The 27500-nt window shown below is 41.8% G+C and overlaps 1 protein-coding gene across 3 annotated transcripts in view; it reads left to right on the top strand.

Annotated features, from left to right (window-relative positions):
• Positions 1 to 27500, top strand: part of LOC144959223 (uncharacterized) — a 102838-nt gene that overhangs the window by 9158 nt on the left and 66180 nt on the right. For all 3 annotated transcript variants that reach the window (XR_013642587.1, XR_013642588.1, XM_078891768.1), the window contains exon 2: positions 11293 to 11473. Coding sequence is in view for 1 of the 3 variants with exons in the window: in XM_078891768.1 (XP_078747894.1) it covers positions 11413 to 11473 (61 nt within the window). In the remaining 2 variants the exon portion in view is untranslated. The remainder of the gene's footprint in view (positions 1 to 11292; positions 11474 to 27500) is intronic.

The raw sequence follows: 27500 nt of genomic DNA, 5'->3' as shown, positions 1-27500 counted from the left end.
ATCCCCATTCCCTCTCTCTTTGATCTTACTCAGCCAGTTTCCCGTAATGGTCTCCCTCCGGACATCGGGGGGCTGGATCGCTGCCATCACCGGGCCCCATTCTCTAGGGGTTGTTGCTAGCGTTCCCGACACTATGTGCATCGACTTGCGAAGTTTTACATCCACCTTCTCAACGTTTCTGCTTCTACCCCACACTGGAGCGCAATACTCCGCGGTGGAATAGCATAGTGCCAGGGCGGATGTTCTCAGGAGCGCTTGGCTAGCGCCCCAAGTCGATCCCGCCAGCTTCCTCAGAAGACTATTCCGCTTCTCTATCTTCCGGGCAACCCCTTCGAGATGAACCCGATAGGTAAGGCTGCGATCCAGCGTCACCCCTAGGTATTTTGGACGCGGCTCATATGGGAGTGGCTGGTCCCCGACTAGGACATTCAGTTTACGGGTGTGCCAACCACTGCATAAGTGAAATGCAGTGGCCACGGTTTTTGAAGTGTTCATCTTCAGGTACCACTTGTCAAAGTAGGATTTGAGTCTGGTGACGTCCTCGCTGAGTACGCTCTCGAGACGGGTCCACACTTTACTCTGAGTAACGAGTGCCCAGTCGTCTGCGTATCCCAGCCTCAGGGAGGAAGTGTTCGGCATATCGCTAATGTAAACGTTAAACAACATTGGCGCAAGTACCGACCCCTGAGGGACCCCATTCTTCAATTTCCTAACTTTGCTCGTGGCGTCTCCCAGCGCGACGTGGAATTGCCTTTCCCCTAAGATCGAAGAGAACAACTTCAAGGTCTTTTTGCACCTTATGATTTTTGCAAGTTTGAGCATTAACCCATCGCACCAGACCGTATCGTACGCCGCTGATAGGTCTATAAACACAGCACCTGTTTGCTGTTTTCTCTCGAACCCGTGCTCAATATGCTCTGTAAGGGCAATGACCTGCTCCGTGGTGCACCTCCCTTCCCTGAAGCCTGCCTGCTCAGGTGGCAGGGCAGCGTCTAGGACCGGCCCCCATCGGTTTAATAGAACACGCTCCAACAGTTTGTAAAGACAGCTCAGCAGCGATATGGGTCTGTAACTGTCTGCCTCCTTCGCCGGCTTCCCTGGCTTCAGGATGGCAACTATCTTCGCATGCTTCCACACTTGTGGAAGCTTTCCGTTTGCAAGGATGTCAGACATTGCCTCTGCTAGCCAGGCCCGTGCCCTGGGGCCCAGATGCGTCACCATATCGGGATATACACCATCTATCCCAGCTGCTTTGCCGTTCTTCACTTCGCTAATGGCTGCACCCACTTCTCGGGGACTGAACGGGGCCGTCCAGTCCGACTCCTCCGCAGGTAGCGAGTCCAAGATCGTACGGTACGCCTTGCGGACACCGCGCTCAAAAGCCTGATTAGGGACCCGCTTGCTACGGTTCTTAATATTCTTGGCAATTGTGTCTGCCTCGCATTCCGGTGCAGCCTTCGCGAAATTCCGATCTGGGTCCAATTTCTTTATCAAACGCCAAGCGTGGCGGCTGGAGTGTGTAAAGTCGAGACTTTCCACGGTCTCCTGCCACCGTTGCTTCCTTCCCTCTGCCAGAGACTGGAGTAGTCTATCGGCTGTGTCCTGGGACTGGGTCTGCTGGTACTCTCGGTACAGCTCTTCCGACTCTGCTGTCCAGCAAGGGGTGTAGAATTTCCGTTTGCCCCGTGGAATAGAGCGTTGAGCGCTCTTAACCAGTAGCCTACTAAATCTGGTTATATTCTTGGACTTGGGAGGAATGGCAGGGCAGACCTGCTCGATATAGGAACTGAATTCCTCCCAGTCAGCCTTCCTGAAATTCCATCTGCAAAGTGGGAGAGACTGCACCCTCGGTATTGTCACCCCAGCTGTGACAAGAACCGGCCTGTGCTGGCTATGCGGAAAGTCCCCGAGGACTGTCCGCTTCACCTGCAACGGTTCACCGTTCGCGCCTTTCGTTACGAGGGTGAGGTCTGGAGTATACTCCTTCTTATGGCGGGTACCCCGGAAGGTACCCTTGGCTGTAGGATCGTACACTAGGTGTAGATCATTACAGTCCATCCATGAGCGGAGTTGTCTTCCTGCCTCGTTGCAGTCTCGGTAGCCCCATTCGTGATGGTGGCTATTAAAGTCTCCCAGACAGATGGAAGGATGGCTGACCACCGGTACCGGTGGTGTAGTCCAAGTCGCTCTAGGTGGTTTGTAAATATTATGCAAACACAGTCCACCTACTTCCACGGAAATTCGGTTCACCCCATTGCTGTCCGTTACGCTCTCAATGACCCTTACCTTCGATGGCTCTTTAGCGTAAACGCTAACCCCTCCTTTGAGCCTCGAAGTGTCCTCGCGTTGGACCACCGTATAGCCTGGGATCTGGAATCGGGAAGATTGCACGCCTGAATAAAGGTGGGTCTCCTGTAAAAGGAGGATATCAACGCAATGAACGGCCAGTAGCTTTGATAGGCGGTCGTCGGAGCAAGAAATTGAAATCACAGCAAGGCGAGCCGAAAGGCGCTCGGTGGCCTCTGGTATACCGACGGTCACCAGCGCCTGGACGAGATATGTCTAGTGAGTCCGGAATCAGGCTGGGGTTAGCTTCTCAGTAGAGGGCCTGTTATTGTACGAACGCTGGAGTGTCCGGGCCGTTAGGCCAATCCGTTCCAGCAGCAAGAAGGTCAGGGGTGAAAAAGTGAGCGGCGAGCGGAAGACCGCAGGGAATTCTCCTCGTCGCCGCTGTTGTCGTTGGCGTTTCGAATGTTTGGGTTTGCGACGTATAGTAGGAAACGCGGTTGTCGGAGCAAAGAAATTAACATCGAAGCAAGGCGAGCCGAAAGGCGCGCGGGGGCCTCTGGTATACCCACGACCACTAGCGTCTGGACGAGAATTGTCTAGCAAGTCAGGTGTCAGGCCGGGGTTAGCTCATCAGTGGAGGCCCTGTTGTTGTGTGAGCGCTGGAGTGGCCGGGCGGTTGGCTCAGTCCGTTCCAGCTGTCGTCAGAGCAAAAAATGAAATCAAAACAAGGCGAGCCGAAAGGCGCGCGGTGGCCTCTGGTATACCCGCAAGCACTAGCGTCTGGACGAGAATTGTCTAGCAAGTCCGGAGTCAGGCCGGGGTTGTCTTCTCAGTAGAGGGCCTGTTGTTGTCTGAACGCTGTAGTGGCCGGGCGATCGGCACTGTCCGTTCCAGCGGCGAAAACGCCAGGTGTGAAAATTTGTGCCTTCGAGTCTATTACGGCAGGCGACGATCGGCTGAGCACAGGGAGTTATCTGTGTCTCAGTTGTTGTCGTAGGAGACTCGAGCGGTTTGGGTTTGCAAGGAAAGGCGATCGTCGAAGCAAGAAATTGAAATCGAAGCAAGGCGAGCCAAAAGGCGCGCGGTGGCCTCTGGTATATCCACGACCACTGGCGCCTGGACGAGATGTGTCTAGCGAGTCCTGACCCAGGCCGGGGTTTGCTCCTCAGTAGAGAGCCTGTTGTTGTGTAAACGCTGGAGTGTCCGGGCGGTTGACACTGTCAATTCATGCGGCGAAAAGGCCAGGTGTGACAATTTGTGCCTTCGAGTCTATTACGGCAGGCGACGAGTGGCTGAGCACAGGGAAATATCTGTCTCAGTTGTTGTGGTAGGAGCCTCTGCGGTTTGGGTTTGCAAGGAAAGGCGGTCGTCAGAGCAAGAAATTGAAATCAAAGCAACGCGAGCCGAAAGCGCGCGGTGGCCTCTGGTATACCTACGGCCACTAGCGTCTGGACGAGAATTGTCTAGCGTGTCCGGAGTCAGGGGTGACAATTTGTGCGGTCGAGTCTATTACGGCAGGCGACGAGATTTTGGAATTAGGGGCCAGGTTTGGTATAAAAAAAAATAGATTTAGTAGTCCATAAGAGGAAAAGGGCTACCTAACCAGGGGTATGAGACGTATAGTATGGAAGGCGATGGTCGGATGAAAAAAATGAAATCGAAGCAAGGCGAACAAAAAGGCGCCCAGTGGCCTCTGGTATACCCACGACCACTAGCGTCTGGACGAGAATTGTCTAGCAAGTCCGGTGTCAGGCCGGGGTTAGCTCATCAGTGGAGGCCCTGTTGTTGTGTGAGCGCTGGAGTGGCCGGGCGGTTGGCTCAGTCCGTTCCAGCTGTCGTCAGAGCAAAAAATGAAATCAAAACAAGGCGAGCCGAAAGGCGCGCGGTGGCCTCTGGTATACCCACGGCCACATGCGTCTGGACGAGATGTGTCTAGCGAGTCCGGAGACAGGCCGGGGTTAGCTCTTCAGTAGAGGGCCTGTTGATATGTGAACTCTGGGGTGTCCGGGCGGTTGGCACAGTCCGTTCCAGCGCAAAAAGGCCAGGGGTGACAATTTGTGCGGTCGAGTCTATTACGGCAGGCGACGAGATTTTGGAATTAAGGGCCAGGTTTGGTATCCGTGACAGAGATCAACACATAATTTGAAGCCAAAAAAAAAACAAAAATTGATTTAGTAGTCCATAAGAGGAAAAGGGCTACCTAACCAGGGGTATGAGACGTATAGTAGCGAAGGCGATGGTCGGATGAAAAAAATGAAATCGAAGCAAGTCGAACAAAAAGGCGCCCAGTGGCCTCTGGTATACCCACGGTCACTAGCGTCTGGACGAGAATTGTCTAGCAAGTCCGGTGTCAACAACCTGTTGTTGTGTGAGCGCTGGAGTGGCCGGGCGGTTGGCTCAGTCCCTTCCAGCTGTCGTCAGAGCAAAAAATGAAATCAAAACAAGGCGAGCCGAAAGGCGCGCGGTGGCCTCTGGTATACCCGCAAGCACTAGCGTCTGGACGAGAATTGTCTAGCGAGTCCGAAGTCAGGCCGGGGTTGTCTTCTCAGTAGAGGGCCTGTTGTTGTCTGAACGCTGGAGTGGCCGGGCGATCGGCACTGTCCGTTCGAGCGGCGAATACGCCAGGTGTGAAAATGTGTGCCTTCGAGTCTATTACGGCAGGCGACGATCGGCTGAGCACAGGGAATTATCTGTGTCTCAGTTGTTGTCGTAGGAGACTCGAGCGGTTTGGGTTTGCAAGGAAAGGCGGTCGTCGAAGCAAGAAATTGAAATCGAAGCAAGGCGAGCCAAAAGGCGCGCGGTGGCCTCTGGTATACCCACGACCACTAGCGCCTGGACGAGATGTGTCTAGCGAGTCCTGAGCCAGGCCGGGGTTTGCTCCTCAGTTGAGAGCCTGTTGTTGTGTAAACGCTGGAGTGTCCGGGCGGTTGACACTGTCCGTTCAAGCGGCGAAAAGGCCAGGTGTGACAATTTGTCCCTTCGAGTCTATTACAGCAGGCGACGAGTGGCTGAGCACAGGGAAATATCTATGTCTCAGTTGTTGTGGTAGGAGCCTCTGCGGTTTGGGTTTGCAAGGAAAGGCGGTCGTCGGAGCAAGAAATTGAAATCAAAGCAAGGCGAGCCGAAAGCGCGCGGTGGCCTCTGGTATACCTACGGCCACTAGCGTCTGGACGAGAATTGTCTAGCGTGTCCGGAGTCAGGGGTGACAATTTGTGCGGTCGAGTCTATTACGGCAGGCGACGAGATTTTGGAATTAGGGGCCAGGTTTGGTATCCGTGACAGAGATCAACACATAATTTGAAGCAAAAAAAAAAAACAAAAATACATTTAGTAGTCCATAAGAGGAAAAGGGCTACCTAACCAGGGGTATTAGACGTATAGTAGGGAAGGCGATGGTCGGATCAAAAAATTGAAATCGAAGCAAGGCGAACCAAAATGCGCGAGGGGGCATCTGGTATACCCACGGTCACCAGCGCCTGGACGAGATGTGTCTAGCAAGTCCGGAGTCAGGCCGAGGTTAGCTCTTCAGTAGAGCCCCTGTTGTTTGGTACACGCTGAGTGTCCGGGCAGTTGACACTGTCCGTTTAAACGGCGAATAGGCCAGGTGTGACAATTTTTGCCTTCTAGTCTATTACGGCAGGCGACGATCGGCTGAGCACAGGGAAATATCTATGTCTCAGTTATCGTAGGAGCCTCGAGCCGTTTGGGTTTGCAAGGAAAGGCGGTCGTCGAAGCAAGAAATTGAAATCAAAGCAAGGCGAGCCGAAAGGCGGGCGGTGGCCTCTGGTACACCCACGGTCACCAGCGTCTGGACAAGATTTGTCTAGCGAGTCCGGAGTCAGGCCGGCGTTATCTCCTCAGTAGTGGGTCTGTTGTTGTGTAAACGCTGGTGTGCCCGGGCGGTTGACACTGTCCGTTCAAGCGGCGAAAAGGCCAGGGGTAACAATTTGTGCGGTCGAGTCTATTACGGCAGGCGACGAGATTTTGGAATTAGGGGTCAGGTTTGGTATCCGTGACAGAGATCAACACATAATTTGAAGCAAAAAAAAAATTTAGTAGTCCATAAGAGGAAGCAAGGCGAACCAAAAGGCGCGAGGTGGCCTCTGGTATACCCACGGTCACCAGCGCCTGGACGAGATGTGTCTAGCAAGTCCGGAGTCAGGCCGGGGTTAGCTCCTCAGTAGAGGGCCTGTTGTTGTTTGAGCGTTGGAGTCTCCGGGCGGTTGGCACAGTCCGTTCCAGCGGCGAGAAGGCCAGGGTGAAAATGTGTGCGGTCGAGTCGAGTACCACAGGCGGTGAGCGGTTGAATCGCTGTGTTTCAGTTGTTGTCGTCAGCCCCTGAACGGTTTTTTCTCCAACGTGTAGTATGAAAGGCGGTCGGGACAAGAAATTGAAATCAAAGCAAGGCGAGCCGAAAGGCGCGCGTGGCCTCTGGTACACCCACGGCCACTAGTGCCTGGACGAGAATTGTCTAACGAGTCCGGAGTCAGGCCGGGGTTATCTCCTCAGTAGTGGGTCTGTTGTTGTGTAAACGCTGGTGTGCCTGGTTGACACTGTCCGTTCAAGCGGCGAAAAGGCCAGGTGTGGAAATTTGTGCCTTCGAGATTATTACGGCAGGCGACGAGCGGCTGAGCACAGGAAATTATCTGTGTCTCAGTTGTTGTCGTCGGTCCCTCGAACGGTTTGTTTTGCAACGTGTAGTAGGAAAGACGGTCGTCGGGACAAGAAATTGAAATCAAAGCAAGGCGAGCCAAAAGGCGGGCGGTGGCCTCTGGTATACCCACGGTCACCAGCGCCTGGACGAGTGGCGTCTAGTGAGTACGGAATCAAGCCTGGGTTAGCTCCTCAGTAGAGGGCCTGTTATTGTATGAGCGCTGGAGTGTCCGTGTGGTCAGCACTGTCAGATCCAGCAGCGAGAAGGCCAGGGGTGAAAAATTGAGCGCTCGAGTCGAGTACCACAGGCGGGGAGCGGCTGAACGCAGGGAATTCTCCGCATCCCCGCTGTCCGCGTTGGCGTTTCGAGCGACTGGGTTTGCGAAGTATAATAGGAAAGCGGTCATCAGATCAAAAATTGAAATCAAGGTGAGCCGAAAGGCGCGCGGTGGCCTTTGGTAAACCACGGCAACTAGCGTCTGGACAAGATTTGTCTAGCGAGTCCGGAGACAGGCCAGGGTTAGCTCTTAAGTAGAGGGCCTTTTGGCACTGTCCGTTCCAGCGCAAAAAGGCAGGCGACGAGATTTTGGAATTAGGGGTCAGGTTTGGTATCCGTAACAGAGATCAACACATAATTTGAAGAAAATAAATAAATTTAGTAGTCAATAAGAGGAAAAGGGCTACCTAACCAGGGGTATGAGACGTATGGTAGGGAAGGCGATGGTTGGATCAAAAAATTGAAATCGAAGCAAGGCGACCCAAAAGGCGCAAGGTGGCCTCTGGTATACCCACGGTCACCAGCGCCTGGACGAGATGTGTCTAGCGAGTCCGGAGTCAGGCCGGGGTTATCTTCAGTAGAGGGCCTGTTGTTGTGTGAGCGCTGGAGTTTCCGGGCGGTTGGCACAGTCCTTTTCAGTGACGAGTACCACAGGCGGCGAGCGGTTGAGTCGCAGTGTTTCAGCTGTTGTGGTTCTCGCCTCGAGCGGTTGGGTTTGCGACGTATAGGAGGAAAAGCTGTCGTCGGAGCAAAAAATTTAAATCAAAACAAGGCGAGCCGAAAGGCGCGCGGTGGCCTCTGGTATACCCACGACCACTAGCGTCTGGACAAGAATTGTCTAGCGAGTCCGGAGTCAGGCCGGAGTTAGCTCCTCAGTAGAGGGCCTGTTGTTGTGTGAGCGCTAGAGTGTTCGGGCAGTCGGGACAGTCCGTTCAAGGGGCGAAAAGGCCAGGTGTGACAATTTGTGCCCTCGAGTCTATTACGACAGGCGACGATCGGCTGAGCACAGGGAATTATCTGCGTCTCAGTTGTTGTCGTAGGAGCCTCGAGCGGTTTGGGTTTGGAAGGAAAGGCGGTCGTCGGAGCAAGAAATTGAAATCAAAGCAAGGCGGGCCGAAAGGTGCGCCGTGGTCTCTGGTATACCCAAGGCCACTAGCGCCTGGACGAGATGTGTCAAGCGAGTCCTGAGTCAGGCCGGGGTTAGCCCTTCAGTAGAGATACATGTTGTTGTGTGAACACTGGAGTGTCCGGGTGGTCAGCACAGTCAAATCCAGCAGCGAGAAGGACAGGGGTGAAAAATTGAGCGGTCGAGTCGAGTACCACAGGCGGGGAACGGTTGAATGCAGGGAATTCTCCGCATCCCCGCTGTTGGCGTTTCGAGCGACTGGGTTTGCGAATTATAATAGGAAAGAGGTCGTCGGAGCAAAAAATTGAAATCGAACCGAGGCGAACCGAAAGGCGCGCGGTGGCCTCTAGTATACCCACGGCCACAAGCGTCTGGACGAGATTTGTCTATGCGAGTCCGGAGACAGGCCGAGGTTAGCTCTTCAGGGCCTGTTGTTATATGAACGCTGGGGTGTCCGGGCGGTTGGCACAGTCCGTTCCAGCGCAAAAAGGCCAGGGGTGAAAATTTGTGCGGTCGAGTTTATAACGGCAGGCGACGAGATTTTGGAATTAGGGGTCAGGTTTGGTATCCATGACAGAGATCAACACATAGTTTGAAAAAGATTTAGTAGTCCATAAGAGGAAAAGGGCTACCTAACCAGGGGTATGAGACGTATAGTAGGGAAGGCGATGGTCGGATGAAAAAAATGAAATCGAAGCAAGGCGAATAAAAAGGCGCGCGGTGGCCTCTGGTATACCCACGACCACTGGCGTCTGGACGAGAATTAGAATTGTCTAGCAGAGGGCCTGTTGTTGTGAGCGCTGGAGTGTACGGGCGGTTGGCTCAGTCCGTTCCAGCTGTCGTCTGAGCAAAAAATTGAAATCAAAGCCAGGCGTGCCGAAAGGCGCGCGGTGGCCTCTGGTATACCCACGGCTACTAGCGTCTAGACGAGAATTGTCTCTCGAGTCCGGAGTCAGGCCGGGGTTGTCTTCTCATTAGAGGGCCTGTTGTTGTCTGAACGCTGGAGTGGTCGGGCAATTGGCACAGTCAGATCCAGCAGTGAGAAGGCCAGGGGTGAAAAATTGAAAGGTCGACTCGAGTACCACAGGCGGGGAGCGGCTGAATGCAGGGATTTCTCCGCATCCACGCTGTCGGCGTTGGCGTTTCGAGCTACTGGGTTTGCGAATTATAATAGGAAAGCGGTCGGTGGAGCAAAAAAAAAACTGAAATTAAAGCAAGGCGAGCCGAAAGGCGCGCGGTGGCCTCTGGTACACCCACGGCCACTAGTGCCTGGACGAGAATTGTCTAACGAGTCCGGAGTCAGGCCGGGGTTATCTCCTCAGTAGAGGGTTTGTTGTTGTGTAAACGCTGGAGAGTCCGGGCGATTGGCACCGTCCGTTCCAGCGGTGAAAAGACCTGGTGTGAAAATGTGTGCCTTCGAGTCTATTACGGCCCGCGACGAGCGGCTGAGCACAGGGTTGTTGTAGTATGAGCCTCGAGCGGTTTGGGTTTGCAAGGAAAGGCGGTCGTCGGAGCAAGAAATTGAAATCAAAGCAAGGCGAGCCGAAGCGCGCGGTGGCCTCTGGTATACCCACGGTCACTAGCGTCTGCGACCCAGCTGTCGTCTTGGGCGACACGTGCTCTTCGCTGGATGGAAAATGGATATGCTACCAGGTTGATTCTTTCTGTTGTCAGAAGGGAAAGCCGCGAATTGCTCAGTTTTTTGTCGATAATACACGGGGTGCGCGAGAAGTGTCCTGAGTCAGTATAGGGCCCGTTGAGCGAGCGCTAGAGTTACGGGCCCAGCATTGAAAATTTGTGCGGTCGAGTCTAGTACACCCAAGAGACAAATTTCCCCTATGGGATGAAGAAAGGGAACTTTATTTAGAGAGGTAGATATAGTAAGAGAGTTACCGACCGTCTCCTACCCCCCCCCCCCCCCCCCTCCTAAAAAGTACACATTTCTGTCGAAAATAGCAATAAGGACCTGGTTAAAAGTGGCAAAAGAACATCTTTTATATTTTCCATAATCTGTTCTAGTTATCATTTCGATAGCCCCCTCCTCCCCTCTCCCCCCCCCCACCCCAATACTAATACAAGTAACAACTTAATCTTAACAAGATTAATTAATATCACCAATACTTCATTATTCCTGTGAAATATGGGGCTATTGTGAAGCGGTAAAAATTGAACAAATGCATTTAGTTTTCTTAAAATCCTTAAAATCTGGGCGTAAGGAAATCTACACCGTCATCTTTCGTATATCATTAATTAAAAGTGTACATATTGGGCTTTTCAATTAAATATTTACACAACATTCCTGGAAATACTTTTAATTAATGATATACGAAAGATGACGGTGTTTTCGTAGATCAGTGTGTGTGTGCGCGCACGCGTGTGTGTATTTGTGTGGATGGGTGGATTTGTGTGTAGGTGAAAGGTGTGAATAGAGGAACGTGGCTTGATTATTTTTGTCTGTTGATGTTCACTCTCGCTGTTACTATTTTTATTATGATGGTGGTAGTGATGGTGATGATGGTAGTGTCGGTAATGGTGGTGATAGCAACAATAATATTATTCTTATTGTTATTATTGTTGTTTTTATTATTATGATAAAAGTCGTGATGGTAGTAGTAGTGGTGGTAGCAGTCGTGGTAGTGATAGTAGGGGTGGTGGTAGTAGTAGTAATTTTTAAAATTATAATTATCATTATTAGTATTATTATTATGATGATGATTATTATTATTACTATCATTATTTGCCTTGCTGATTGATTTTACTTGCTTGATTTGTTGATAAAAATATTATTTTCTTGTCCGAGTTATATTGGCAATTGCCTAAAAATAAACTTTTAAATCTTGAATCATATTGTCGGCCGTCCTTGAGCTTCGTCTCCATTATATCGTATTGTTTGTCGTGAATGCATCAAAACGTAATTACAACACTGGTTATTCCCTTCCTCACACAGGCCGGGTCGCCGGGCCACCATAAGGTCACCTAAACTCATTTGGGACTTCCAGCATCCTGACACCGTTTCCCATTGTGATCTGCCTGGAAAGGACCATTCATTGTTCTGTCACGGAAGGAGATGGGGAACCACGGCAGTAGACGGGATGAAAAGAAATACGGGAAACATGGCGGCAAAGCTGGTAAGATCAAAAGACTGACATATTCGCTCTCTCTCTCTCTCTCTCTCTCTCTCTCTCTCTCTCTCTCTCTCCCCCTCTCTCTCTCTCTCTCTCTCTGGCTAATGATAATAATATTTATTATCAAGCATGAAAGCCATTATAAACGCAGGACTTATTAACTGATTAAATCCAGCTTGAATCATCGATCAGTTGTCACTACCACAAAAAGGAAAGCAAATGACAACATACTTATTATTTTACCAGGTGTAAAATGAGTAACTGGCCGATGACGACATTCAAACAGATAATAATTATAATAATAGCGCCAACATCTCACGCAATATGAGCTCTTCGCTCTCTAGAATGCTCACGTTAAGTTAAATCCTCTGTCACCATTTCTTGCTGGCAAATGGTAAATCAAAAACGAAATTGTAAGCAAGACAGATACGTATGGGTTTCATTAACCGTTGATAATCAGAGACTATTCTGTCTGACTAAACGTAACAAAAAATCGGCTCATTTTTTGTTAATACTTTTACTTTTTGACGCCTTACATATTTTTTTTCTTCAGATTATTAATTTAATACAAACATAGGTTTTAACTCTATACTGGGCATGCCCCATCGTTCACATTCTTTAGTGCCATAGTCATACTCATCAGTTTTGATCTATTAACCCTCTCCTTACCAACTACAGGAAAATCACCATCACAAAACAAGAGGGAATAATCCTGAAAAGAGTCGGTAAGGATAAATTCACAAACAAAATAAAAATCTAAAAATTGAAGAAAAAAATTGAACACATTAATTACGCTCTTTTATAACCGTTTCCACTTAACTTAATTGTTTGGATTTTTGGACATTTTTTTCGGTACAAAATAACAGATGCCGCCTTGATATAAAGCGCAACTCTATAAAATACCTTTGTATTACTTATTCTTATCAAGGTGTGGGCCTGTTTAGTGTCTCGTTTAATTAAAAACACTCTTTTTGAAGATTAGCAATACGGAATTCTTTGAATATTTTAAGGGTTTTGACGTAATTATGGTTGAAAAATCATTATCGGCATTATTATGGAATTTATTATTATTATTATTGCATTACGAAATTATATAATGTGAATTTGATATTTTATAACCATTATTTATTCATTTTTGTAATTTACGTATACAAACCCGATATTGTGTTATGGGTGAAAAGAAAGTTTATTTATTTATTATTTAGTTATTTTTCTCTTTAATTTTACAGCAGCCACTGAATTTAGTTTAAAAATACGTTTCTTTCCTTTTACATCAAAATAGAAATTCACTCCTCCATTCCATGATGGGTTTATTTAATGTATCAACAACGACGTATACTTATTTACCAACATAAAAATAGTGTCCATTGCAGCAAGCTCATTACTGCGCTTAGTTATCAGACCTTTTTTTTTTTGCCATCCGCGTTTATGAGTTATTCTCACTTAACGTTCAAGGTCACTCATCGTTTTGTATGTTGGTCCGTTATACTTCCGGATGGCAATGTTGTGAGCTTCTTAGCCAAACGCGTACCTCCTATCTATATGTGCACATAAATTAAAACTGACGTGTCTGACATCCGACGCATTGTATGGGCCTAGTTCAACATTGTTGTAGTGGACAATATTTTGCGGCATATTTTGAGATTTTCATTACAATAATGAGCCCATAATTTATTAGTTTGCAGACCTGCAAATAAGTATACGTCGATTAATACGGTATACATTATCTACAAAATAATGAACCAAGAAAAATATAAATATGTATCCAGGATGTTCAAAGATATTTTTATAGTTTTAATTTAATTAAGACGATAAAGAAACGCGGATGTAAACAATGTTGGGGTAGGTGCTAATTTATAAAAAAAAGTTTAAAGTTAAAAAAGTTTATCAAAGGATGAAAGCGAGAGAAAGAGAGAGAGAGAGGGAGAGGGAGAGAGAGAGAGAGAGAGATTATATTATACACAAGCATATATCAATATCTAACTACAACTGTGTGTGTGTGTGTGTGTGTGTTTGTGTGTGTGTGTGAGTGTGTGTGCATATAATATACATTTTAATCATCATTATTTTCCTTGATAATTAATTTTAAAAATCATTAATTATGCATAACTTCACCATTAAAAAAAAAAAAAACAAATACTAATTTCCCTCGAACCCATGGTTCCTTACATCACGCACTACTTGGTTCATTTTTCCCACCAAACATTTCAGATTAGAGGCCCCAAAGAAAGAATCTTAAAAATAGCGATTTAACTCATGAGAATCAGAGACTGATTTAGTTTCGCATTTATATCACGATATCAATATCAACGTTACAACTCTGACTTCATCTCGGGAAAACATCTGTAGCTAGGCGAATGTTCGTGAATCTTTTAGTACTGCAGTTTCCATCAGGCAAAAAATATTGAGAAAATGTGATTTTAGTAGAGTCTTGCCTACACCGAGTTGAAGGCATATTATCGATTTGTGTCCTGGGTGTACGGGATGGAGATTAGAGCTTCTTTAGGAAGGTTTTGTTAGACGCTTTTGTGCTGTTAAAGATGCAAATGTGTACATGCAGAAAAATTCATTGCACTGATAAATTAATTGTTTGACCAAAAAAATTCGTCTAATGGATTTTTAGATGACGATAGAAGGAAAAACAAATAATAATATTTCTAAAAAACATCCCGGAATATTTTTTTACAGCTAGAGAGATAAATGGATTGATAGTGTGTGTGTGTGTGTGTGTGTGTGTGTGTGTGTGTGTGTGTGAATAAGAAAAAGAAGAAAAAGAGGTTGAGGATATTACGAGAAATGATGTTAGAGAATATGTTATAGAATAATGATGATCTTGATGTTGATATTAGTAATAATAATAATAATACTAACAATAATAATAAGTAGATAGATTTGCTTTTTCTTTGTGACTCTTACTAGGTGAGACCTTTGATTCCGTTTACCCTCGGGGCAGACACGAACCCGAAATAGAAATTCCTTTCTCAAGAGCTGAGATTTAAAAAGGAGATGCTATTTATAATAAGAAAAATTAAAAAAAAAAAAAAACAAGCATCAATCCTCCAAACCATACTTCTAATACGATTCAATAGTCTGATGTCACGCCGCCCGGCAACGGCGGCCATCTAGGTTCTAAACAAAGAAAATCATTCCTTTTTATTTTTCATGCTGGCAAGAACTTTTCATAATGCCTTGTGATCAGAATGTGTAAAAGTCAAAACATGATCAAATTTATGTGTTTTTTTCCCTCTGGATACCCTTTATGTTCGCCGGAGAAATATTTCATACGGGCGTCCGCTATTATCCGATAGTTTAGAGCCAGTGTTACTAAGTTACCATGCGTCATTAGGAAGGAAGTGACGTTACGACTGTTGAAGAGTATTAAGCAATACTTTTTACTCCTTACTTACTTTTTTTTTTTTGATAGCTCAGTTGGTAGAGCACTCGCTTCACAATCAACGAGGCCAAGATCGATCCCCGGGTGCAGTCGAGATTTTTTTCTGCTCTCCTCCCCCCCCCCCCTTTGTCCACCTACCAGTGATCGGGTAGCTGGGTCTGTTAGATCCGGCGGAAAGTACTTTGCAATAGACTTGCATCCCATCCAATTCCGATTCAGGAAGTTAGTTGCACCCCAGCACATTCTATTCACTATTCCGGGGAATCTCTACGTTAGCTGAGTACATAGTTCGAACTGTTTCTATAGTATTGATTGATATCAGTATGGAGGGATTCTGATAAAGCGTTCTTCTAGTTTCAGCGATATGTCCTTGTAGAACACACATTACTGTCATTTGGCCACTGACTCAGTTAAATTGGATACAGGGCAAAAGGTGGTGACTGGCATTGTGAGAGAAAAGTACTTAAATGCGACAAAAAATGTAAAAAATAATTAGAATATCAATTTCGATTTCATGATTGTTTTCTTATTGTGCACAATGACAAAAATTGAAAAGGAAATTCTCTGTGTTATACCAATACGAAAATATAATGTTAATGAGTAGAAATGATCCCATGCACCACACCGTAACAACAACAAAAAAAAACATTAAAAAAAACAAACAAATAAAACAAAACAAGCCCTCCCCCCTCCCCCCCCCCCACCCTAAAGAAATAAGAGAAAACCATATTCAAAAACAAAGAAAAAATAAATTAATAAAGTGATGTAGAGCATGGTGATTTTGCATAAGATCACACGAAATGGATGGAGGAATCGAACTTCGGTACCTTCTGTGCAGATAGCAAAGAGAAAATCGTGCCGCTAAATTCGGTATCTTTTGAAACCAGATGGTAACTTTAGTTTTAACTAATCGCATAGGTTTGATTCCTTTTGACACACGCGCGCGCGCGCGCACACACACACACACACACACACACACACATATTGGGAGTCGTTGTAATCTATCGATATTTGAAGTAATAGTGTTCTGAAAGTGAAAAAAATAAAAATGTCTTTTTTTCAGATTACGTCAGATAGTTGCGGTTTATCCTTTCGCAAACAGCCCTATTGTCGGGCAACTCACCGGGGGCATTTTGGTCGTAATAACAAATAGCTCGCTCTCTCTCTCTCTCTCTCTCTCTCTCTCTCTCTCTCTCTCTCTCTCTCTCTCTCTGTGTGTGTGTGTGTGTGTTTTTTTTTTCTCTCCCTCTCTATCTATTTCTTTCTCTCAAACACATACACTCACTCACTCCTCCTCCTTTTCTTCTTCTCCCCCTTCCCCTTGTGTGTTTGTATGTGAGTCACCGCCTTTCATACACACACACACACACACACACACACACACACACATACAAACACACAGTCTCAAATTCTCATTCTCCCCCCCCCCCCCCTCTCTCTCTATCTATCTAAATATGCTATGTATTATATCTCTTGTTTAATATTCAGTATCATCAATCTGATCACATGGCCCATGAAAAGTTCTAGCCAGCATGAAGAATAAAAAGTAATGATTTTCTTTGTTCAGAACCAAGATTGCCGCCGTTGCCGGGCGGCGTGACATCAGACTACTGAATCCAATTAGATCCATTTTTTCCTGGATTGTGTTCAAAGCGCTATTCAAGAGGTCCTTAGACAACAGCAACACTTAACATGTAGGACGAGATCTGACACCTGTTAGGGGAAGTTGCAATTCTTTTTGACGGACAAAGACAATGCTGTTAACGACCAGGTACTCATTTTACTCCTGAGTACACTAAGAGAGTGTGAGTAAAGAGACTTTTCCAAGGACTCAATTATGCGCCGCCCATAGCAGATCTCGAAGCCTGGAGCTTCTAGACGAAAAAAAAAAACAAAACCCGACGTCCAAATCGGTCTTATTTATTTTGACATTTTACTGTAATTTTGCTGATTCTCGCAAATGAAAGATTCAGAGTAAATTTGCCATTAACAGTTGCTCCTACACAGGGGAATACTGACACGAAAAGAGAAAAGAATGAACAACTGTACATAAAAGCTGACCCAAGCGTGTATGAATGTGAGACAAGTAACTGGAGAAATAAATCAGAGAGTTTGATGAGTGAAATATGAATGTAAAGGATAAAAATAACAACAATAGTAGTAGTAGTCGAAGTAGTAGTCATCGGAGTAGTAGTAGTAGTTGTTGTTGTTTTTGTAGTTGCAACAATAGTTTATATTGCTGTCTCTCTACTTTGCTCACACACACATACACACACACACACACACACTATATTTATCTCTCTTTCTCTGTCTCTCTCTCTCTCTCTCTCTCTCTCTCTCTCTCTCTCTCTCTCTCTCTCTCTTTCTTTCTCTTTATTTCTTTCTATCTATCTCACACCCCCCCCCCGCTCTCTCTCTCTCTCTCCCCCTCTCTTTACCCCCACTCCTTCTCAGTTCTCCATACCGGTCTTTCTTTCCCTGTTTTGTCCAATAATTATCAATTATGCCTCCAAACAAAGAAAAAAAATCGTAAGCCGTCATATTCTCTTAAATCTCATGTTACACGAAGACGCCCGAATTCACGTGTCATTTCACGTGCATCCGAAAATATTAAGAGTTGACAGTATATCAAGCCTAATTATAGTTGTTTTTTTTTTTTTTTGTTTTTTTGGTTTTGTTTATTTTTTATTGTTAATTATTTCTGTTTGTTTTCATGATAAACAAGTCTCATGAGACAGTGTTACATTCATTATACAACTAATTGTCAATTTTATGAATGACGACACAATGCGACTTTGTTTATCCAAATGTTATATCTTCAGGCATGATAAACCACTAGAGTTGTTTTGTTTGTGTCATGCACGTGATGCACAAAAAAAATTGACCAATAAGAATTTGACATTATTGTTGTACTGAAAATAACAATACCAAATTACAATGGTCAAAGCAAAGTGATATAGGTCATAACACAGGGAATTCGTTGTTTGTTTTTGTTTGATTTGGGTTTTTTGTTGTTGTTTTTATTCATCCAAACAAGACAGAGTTTCTGTTTTTCCCCTCTCTCTAAACAATTCATGGAATTCCGGATTCTATTTCTACACACAAGACAGGGAGTAACTACCTTTTTTTTTCTTCTCTCCAATTAATACAGGGAATTCCGTATATTTTTTGTTTGCTTCCAAACAATACAGAAAATAAATCCCTCTCTCTCTCTCTCTCTCTCTCTCTCTCTCTCTCTCTCTCTCTCTCTCTCTCTCTCTCTCTCTCTCTCTCTCTCAATACTGTGAATTCCATTATGTTTATATCCGAAGAAGAAGAAAATGAAAAAGAAGAAGAAGACGGCGACGACTTGAATAGAACTTGCTCATTAGCTATTGATTTGTCTTCCCTGGCGATGATTGCAATGCTTGATTGCTTAATATTCTCTCTCGCTCTCTCTCTCTCTCTCTCTCTCTCTCTCTCTCTCTCTCTCACACACACACACACACACACACACACTCATTCGCTCTCTTCTCTTATTTTCCATTTCTATGAGCCCCTTTCCCCTCTTCCCACTCTCATTCTCATATTCTCTCTTCGTTTAATTATAATTTCTCTCCTATTTTAAAAATGAATAGCTATTGATCGAAATAAAGAAGTCGACATGACAGTGTGACAACCGGTCATGTCACCCGGTATTGCGTAATGATTTAACAATACATCAGCCATTGAGTATGTAAAGTAAAGTGCCCCCCCCCCCCTCCACATCTTTTCAAATTACCATTGGCTTCCTTGGACAATGTATTACTAGTTGTTTTGAATGTTCCTATTAAAAAAAAATTGTGCGAGTCAAAATAAAAGTCAAGATGGGTGGCGCTGAATGCAAAAATCTTTACTTGTGATTCTCTGTTTCTAAAGGGATCCAGATAGCTCAGTTGGTAGAGCACTCGTTTCACATACAAAGGAACCGAGATGGATCCCGGGTAAAGCCCAGATTTTTTTATGACCCCCTGTCCACCCGACCGTGTTGCGATAGACCAGCGTCATATCCAAAGGGGAGCAAACAAGTTGCTATTGTCCGTTTCACGCTATAGAAACCATGATAAACTCCTGCTCCATGGGCCTCTCTTAGTCAAAAAAAAGAACAATGTATAGCTTCAAACGTGTTTGATCTGTGAGAATTGATTTGGTGAGAACGGATCACCTCTGCGGCGGTCTAAAATACTACCAAAGAGTGGAGTGACATCAACTTCATTCATTCAATATCTCGACATGTTTGGGTATTCAAGAAATGATCACTTATTTTTTTAACAATATTTTCCACAAATGACATAGATATAACTTTCGTGCACGCGAACTCTGATACATACGTCAAAGAATGTTTACTAAGACCATTCGTTTGTACGGAGCAATTTTCTTCTTTTTGTTGGTAAATGGAAACAATAGCACTACTTTCAAACAATGCAGCAAGTGCTATGTTGTTCTAAACTCTAAAGCCTAAATTATGCAAGATGTAGTCTGTCCTCGAACAGCATAGATGTCGATGAGTCTGTCACTATTATATGAGATTCCTTGCTCTGTGACCAGACAAAAATTGTTTTCGTAGAATGAAACAGGCTCGCCCACGGGAATGAGCGGCTGTCCCGACAGAATTACTGAAAAATGCGTTTTTAAAAATTTGGTCAGGAAAACTCGTCCTTTAAATACGGATCGATAAAAATGCCCCTCATCTTGTCAATCTATCTCAAACCTGGGACTTTCTTGAAGAGGATAAATTTAATCGATCGAAGTTTGAATGACGAGTTTTCCGACCCAAATTTTGAAAACGTGTTGTTTTTGTTTCAGAGCACAGCAGATTAGAAGGTAAAGAGACACCTCCAGCTTAGGTCCTATTTTTTTCTCCCTGTCATCGATGTCGTTCTGAACAAGAATGTGTGGTAATATGAGTGAAGGACAAACTGGTAATGAGGAGAGTAAAAAAAAATACTTGGTTTCAATTAACAGACAAAGAAAAAAATATTATAAAACAAAGACAGAAAAAAACAAGCTAGCACAAGCCAAACAAAAATCAACATTGTAATTTAGTAGAAAAGTAATAGAGGAAATCGTGACAATAAAATTATTCTTTCCTAAATAATATAAAAATAAGTCAAGAAACAGAATAAAAGAAGTTATGGAATATTATGGTTTGGACCTGTTGTAAGCTTTCCAAGTGATGAATGTAATATAATAATATAGAATGATATAATATCATATAATATACACTGTCGTCATAGGACGGATATGATTTCACATTGTTGTTTGTATTACAGAGGCGTCCATTACTTTCATAGCTTGTGGACGGAGTCATGTCGGATAATAATGCCGGCTTCCGGGAATAGCTTGTTGACAGAATTAGCCAATTGATTTTTCTGCCTGTCAAAGATATCACTTTAATGGAAATTGTATCGACTTTATTAATAACGATGTTGCTAACGTCGATAACTTTGGCTCTACTTTCATATTTTTTTTATTTCTGTGGTCCTATGAATTGAAAAAAACAATAATGAAATACTAAAATCACAATCGATATTTGGCTTTATAGAATAAAAATATGTTTGATTATTGATTTAAGAGTAGGGTTTAGCATCAAATTAAAATATTTCACGGCAGATGTTTGGAAGATAAAAATGGTGTAAAAATAGATCATTTAGTGAGTGTAACATACTCTTTACGCTAAAATGATATATAAGAATGTAAACCAAATCTACAACTAAGAACAAAAGTGAAATAAACAGTACAATAGAGGTTGATAATTCATGCATATTGAATAATTTGATGCTTGTCGGGAGAAAGGAACGTTTATGTCTTTTGCTTTTGGTTTTGATGCTAATAGATGCTATCTATATCTTTATATCTATATAATATTCACTATATTGCATGCGATAGATACATTCTTATTAAATTTATTTCGAGGTATTTCTAGATTATTTAATGCTGATTTCTAAGTATTTTTTATGTCAATATCAATATATATTATTTATACTAATATTATTAATAATAATAATAATAATAATAATAATAATAATAATAATAATAATAATAATAATAATAATAATAGGGTTATTTTAATCGATCGATATTTTGAAGGACGAGTTTTCTGGTCAAAATCCTTTTAAACATTTTTTTTCATCACTCCTTAGTGAGGTTTTAAGTTTATTATCATAATTATCTATAATTAATACGTTTGAACAATGTAGTTCGTAACGCCTGAGCAAACAATCTGTATTAAATTTTGTTTCACCAGCATGTCTGTTTTTCTCTCTATGAATTCACATGGTTATATTTTCTTGCTTAAATTATATTGTTTTATTTTTTAAAAGTTTCATTTTGAAATTAAATTTGCATGATCAATACTATAACATTGTTATCATTCGTTGACATGGAAAATCAATTTACCTTGAAGGAGTGACACGGTTTTTTGACAATGTTATGCAAAGCGTGCTTTGACTATTGACTATTGACGGGTTGTCTGTAGGGAAAAAAAAACCCCACTCAAATTCATAAATAAATGATAGGCTTTTCTATTAAAAATTGTCAATTTATATACTAGATGGAATGAAATTTGACGTTACTTAGCTCTTTGTGCGGCTATGTGGTCTTATGGCTCGGCGCATAGTTCAATACTTGGAAAAGGCTATTTACTCACATTCTCTCACCGTACTCAGGTGTAAAATGAGTACCTGGTCGTTAACAGCGTTGTATTTGTCGAAAAAACTTGTAAAATCGCCTAACAGGCGTCATGTCTTGTTCTACATGTTACTTGTTGCTGTTGGTCAGAGACCCCATTGTAAGGCACTTTGAGCACGTTTTGTGGATATTGCGCATATAAAAGCTAAAAAAAACCCTATTTTCCGGCAGGTAGATGTGAGTATTATACCTAGATTCATAGCACCATTGTTATCAAGCTCTGAACAATCCGTCACTCTTTAACAACAACAACAACAGCACATATAAACAAACAAGCATGCACACACACACGCACGCATACGCACACATACACACACACACACACGTCTCACACACACACACACAAACCCCCAAAACATGAGCTTTTATATAGTGCAATATCCACTAAACGTGCTTAAAGCGCGACACAAAGGATCCCTGACTAACAGCAACACGTAACTTGTTGAACAAGAGATGACGCATGTTAGGCGATATTACAATTTTTTTCCGACAGAGACAAAGCTGTCAACGGCCAGGTACTCATTTTACACATGTGAGTAAAGAGCCTTTTCCAAGGACTCAACTATGCGCCGAGCTCGAACCCAGGACCTTCCGATCCGAAAGCGAGTGTCATACCACTAGACCATATAGCCGCACACAAGCCAAAACATAATATATCAACCAATTCCCAAGCATATCAATCTCAAGTTATTATCCACTACAACTATGTTAAAACGAGCCCACAACTACGTCCCTTATCAGACCTGCCAATATGGCCACGTCGGTGTAAACCAAACAAGTGAACTTCCCCGTTTGATGTGATTTATGGGGGTTGGTGCTGATTTAGTGAAAATACGCTGATGGGATTTTTACTTTACTGATAACAATGTATAATTGATAAAGCAAAAACGGAAAACAATAGCTCTAAAAAACAAAACAGGAAAATAGATCATAATTCCAAAAAAAAAAAAAACAAACAAAAAAGAAAAAAAAAAAAAAGAAAAAAAAGAAAACTAAAACAGAACGAAACAAAAATAGAAAACGGATATAAACAAAACAAGATGCAAAGAAATACAGAACCCCCCCCCCCCCCCAAAAAAAAATACAACAAACAAACATAAATGCAAAGAAACGCTAAAAAACAACAAAACAAAACAAACAAACAAAAATGATCACATAAACCCCCCCCCCCCCCCACACACACACACACACACCCAAACAAAAAACAAACAAAACAAAACAAATACAAAAAAAAAAAAACTTCAACAAAAAAAAAAAAAAATAAAAAAAATAAAAATATATATAAATATATATATATATATATATATATATATATATATATATATATATATATATATATATATATATATATAACACCCAAACTAAAAGAAATAAAAGCCCGGCCTTTCTTGACCAGCCTCGGTATTTGATCACAAAAGATTGTGTGAAATTGATAAAAGAACAAAAATGCCAGCGTCTACGTAGATAGTTTGATGGTAATAAGACGGAAAACAATGTGATCTGTGACAGATTTTGCTATTATTAATTCCTGAAAAGCAACACATCAAAGTGGAACGCTTTTAGTGGCCTCCCAGTAGAATGTGTCCTTTCATAATAACAAAATCAAAGCAAAGAACAATGGTCAATGTCTTATATTTTATATCCTTAACGTCGTGGAGAATGAGTTTTTACTCGCCCCAACCCGATATTGTTTCTTGCTGTTTTTCTCCATGCGATCAATTACGAAAATGGGTTTGGGACTTTTATGAAGCGCTTAATTGTTATTATTATCATCATTACTACTACTACTACTACTACTACTACTACTACTACTACTACTACTACTACTACTACTACTACTACTACTATTACTACTACTACTATTACTACTACTACTACTATATTATATTATCATTATTATCATAATCATCATTATCATCATCATCATTATCATCATCATCATCATTATATATTGAACCTCAGATGTTTATCATAATTTTTATACAATTGACCATGATTATATAATCCAGTATAATAATTATGTCTTCTGTTTTTAGAAGAAACAGTACGTTTCTTGTGTGTTCCCCGGCTACTTTGCCGCCGACATTGTACAAATATAAAGGTCATTCTTTGCTTTCTCTGTGATAGTAGCTATATTGATAGAAAACAATGTATGTTAGCAATTCACGATGACATCATGGCATTTCCTTAACAATATCATAGTGACAAATTAGTCGAGAAAGACTGATTTTTTCTGGGTGTTTTTTTTCCCTGTATTTTTCGTTCTTGCTTTGTCTGGCACTGTTTCATATACACTTTTTAAAGATCGTTTCCTTAACACGACGTTTATCGTGCGCGTCCTCCAATATCTCACTTTTATAAATTTTGTCCAGAAAACGATTCCTCCAAAAAGCGATCGGTTGAGTTAAATAAAATAAATTAAATTTATATAGATTGAGCAATATCCACTAAACGTGCTCAAAGCGCTTTACAAGGGTTCCCTGGCTAACAGCAACATTTAACATGTAGCACGGGACATGACGCCTTTTAGTCGATATTGCATTTTATTTCGGATATTACATTATTTTCGGATTTTACAGCCGAGTATGGTAAGAGAATGTGAGTAAAGAGCCTTCTCCATTTGAACGCCAATCCCTTAATAGCAGAGAGAAATTCGAGTCGATTCAACAGAATGGTATGATCGATCGTGTCAAAGGCAGCTGATAAGTGCAAAATACATAAAATGTTCACCTCATTTGTCAGCATTTAAAATCAAATGATCTATCATGGTGCTATGGTTTTCCATTTAGGCTGATTGGAATGGTTCATATAGATCTGTGATCGATTGTGTCAAAGGCAGCTGATTGGAATGTTTCATATAGATCATGCAGTTTTAAATGTAAAGCTAATTGGTGAAGAACTGCTTCGAAAACATGTCGATTTGCCAGCTCTCATTTTAATGGGGACGATCCATATTATTTCTTCCATGTACTGGAATCATTATACAATAAATGTTCACAGTTGTTCGAAATATGAAACATGGGTATGTTTACAACTTTCATAACCAAAACAGGCTGTATACATTTATAATGAAATATCCAATCGTTGTACAGAAACAGATCATGTGATTGATGACTCACTTGGACGAAGATCTGAATAAGAATCATTCCCTTACCTAACGTGCTTTTCCAATTTCTATACCATTGTATGATCCTTTGCTCAAAACAGCACTATATCAGGGTGGTATGGGTCTTCAAAAATTGAATTTCTATTCAAAATATGAAACTTGGGTTGCGGTTTTCCTGTTTTATAGGAAAACAAATAAAACAATTTTTATTAAAGTGACAGATTGAAAACTTTAATATTTCTTGTTATTTTACTACAAAATCTTCTTTGGATACAAGCTCCACATAAAACTGTTTGAGAAGATGGGTGACATATTATGTTTCAATGATGATTAACTACCTAATGGAACCAAGCTTCCACATTTACTACAGAACGGTATGTTTATGATCAATGTAAACACATACTGTAGATTGTTTATGATCTGTACAGTCACGTTTATATAATAGTTCTTTATCTCCTTGTTTCCATGGCATAACCTGTTTACACGAGGAGCTCGTGGAGGTGAACGAGTACGAGGTCAACAAGTGTATTTTAAAAAACAACAACAACAACACAGACACACACACACACACACACACACACACACACACAAAATCAAAACAAACGTTAAATTAAAAAGAAAACTATCTAGAGGTCTAGATACTAATATAAAATCATATTATAATGAACAACCGACAAATTAATTCCGCAAGTTACAGATAAATATCCACGGTCTGAAAATTAAAAAAAAAAAAAGAAAGAAAGAAAATCCCATACAATCGTATTTTTTGTTGTATTTCGATAGGCTGCCTCTATTCTCACCCCCCCCCCCCCCCCCCCCCCCCCCCCCCCGGCCGATTGGATTACCGAAAAAAACGTCGCCGGCTTTTTGCGATTTGGATTTGATTGATTTTTTTTTTTTAATTGTGCAACTTGTGACAAGAAACTTAACAAATTACTGCATTACAACCTTTGGATTAAACATACAACAATTGTGGACTACTTTTTATACTATTATGAAGACTAGCATCCCGGGGGTGAGAATAGTCACTTCGAATTCGATATAGGTGTAACAATTTAAAATGACACTAAATTTAATCTGAATGGTCAAGCCTATATTATTCCAATTACATCACTCGGATAAGACTATGTCGCGCTTTTTATAATAATAAACTCGTACTAATGAAGATCTCTTCGTTTAAATCTAGGTAAAGATAACTGAAATCCGATTGGTAGAGAGCGGTGGGGGCTTCCTGAAGCCCCGGATCGAGAAATTACTAACGAAAGAGTGATAATGAGGGGTTTTGGATAGGAACAATACAGTAACAATAAAATTGCATGATCTATATGAATCATTCCAATCAGTATTGTTCTCATCCGAAGACTCCCCATTATCACTCCTTCCTTTGAAATTGATTTGATAATGTCCTCATAACCGGGAGATAAAATTCAGTTTTGGGAATCTTTGGATAGAATTTCAAAAGAGGAGAACTTTAGCCTTTTGGACCGCTTGGTTCGGCATTGATCCGCTCTCTATCACTCTTTTTCACCTATTGATGCGATGCATTTAGGTAAAATACTCAAAACATCCGCCAGCCAGATGTAAGGTACCAACACACAAATCTATGTGTAACATTGAACGATTTTAGTCTGATTGATATAAATTAGTAAAACCAATCATTAAAATGGCTGTCTAAAAACAATAACAAAGAGCTGAGATACGTCATTATCATTCTATCTGTACTGTTTCTTCAATGAATGTACCTTTGTGACCTTGTTCTGGATTTAGATTTTTTTCCACCTGTAGCTAAGCGGGAAACAGAGGGATTTTTTTCCATTTTCTTATTTATTTATTTATTATATAATTTATCTTTTCTTTTGTCGCCTTGTAAATCATTGCATCAGCCTTGTTTGATATGATATCATAGATATGCGTGCAGAATCGAGATTAACAACATGGTTAGCATATTATAAATGCAACCATATTATAAAAGCCATAGAAAAACGCCAGTGGGCGAAAAATAAGGTTCCTTTTTATAATATACAGGCGAGAATTTCCCATCCTTACTCATATTTCTTGGCAATAATATTCTTTTACTGTTCTTTATTATTATTATTATTATTATTATTATTATTATTATTATTATTATTATTATTATTATTATTATTATTATTATTAGCATTATTACTACTAAGATTTTCATCATTTTATTATATAATGCCAATGAGATTATCATCAATGAGGAGTTTTATGACCCGCGCGATGACCCATAATCACAGGCAGCGAATACGTAGATAGCAATGATTAATATCTAAATTCCCCTATCTAAGAGTGTACCAGGGTTATTAAGTCATAAACTCAAGTTTTTTTGTGTTTTTTTTTTGGGGGGGGGGGGGGGGTTAACTTATATATTTATTTATTTATTTATTTACTTATTTATTTATTTATTTATTTATTTATTTATTTAAATTTATTTATTTATATTTTTTTTCTTATTTAATTATTTACTCATTTTTATTTTATTTTTTTTTGTTTGAAAAAAAAAATAATTTTTTTAAAGGTCAATATCCCTATACCTGTTTATTGTCGTATTTAAAAGATGGAGATGAATCTAAACTGGCAAAGTGACGACAAACATTGGGTGTCTCCCATTCCTGATATGAGGTTTAATTTTTTTTTTTTAAAAAGGTTCCTTTTTGTCAACCTCAGCTACATTGCTCGTGTTTTTAAATAAACGGTTTAAAAAATCTCTATAAATTTTGCAATTTGGCAATGACACAAAAATCAAACCGGCAACATTGTTTCATAGTATAAAAGGTCACCTAAAAGGCAACTTTCTTTTT

The sequence above is a fragment of the Berghia stephanieae genome, chromosome 1 (assembly GCF_034508935.2).
Source record: "Berghia stephanieae isolate SIO BIC M18660-M18661 chromosome 1, UCSD_Bste_1.3, whole genome shotgun sequence".
In the NCBI taxonomy this organism is placed as follows: Eukaryota; Metazoa; Mollusca; class Gastropoda; order Nudibranchia; family Aeolidiidae; genus Berghia; species Berghia stephanieae.
Note: the sequence above shows the minus strand (reverse complement) of the source record. Positions and strands in the feature narration are given on the sequence as shown.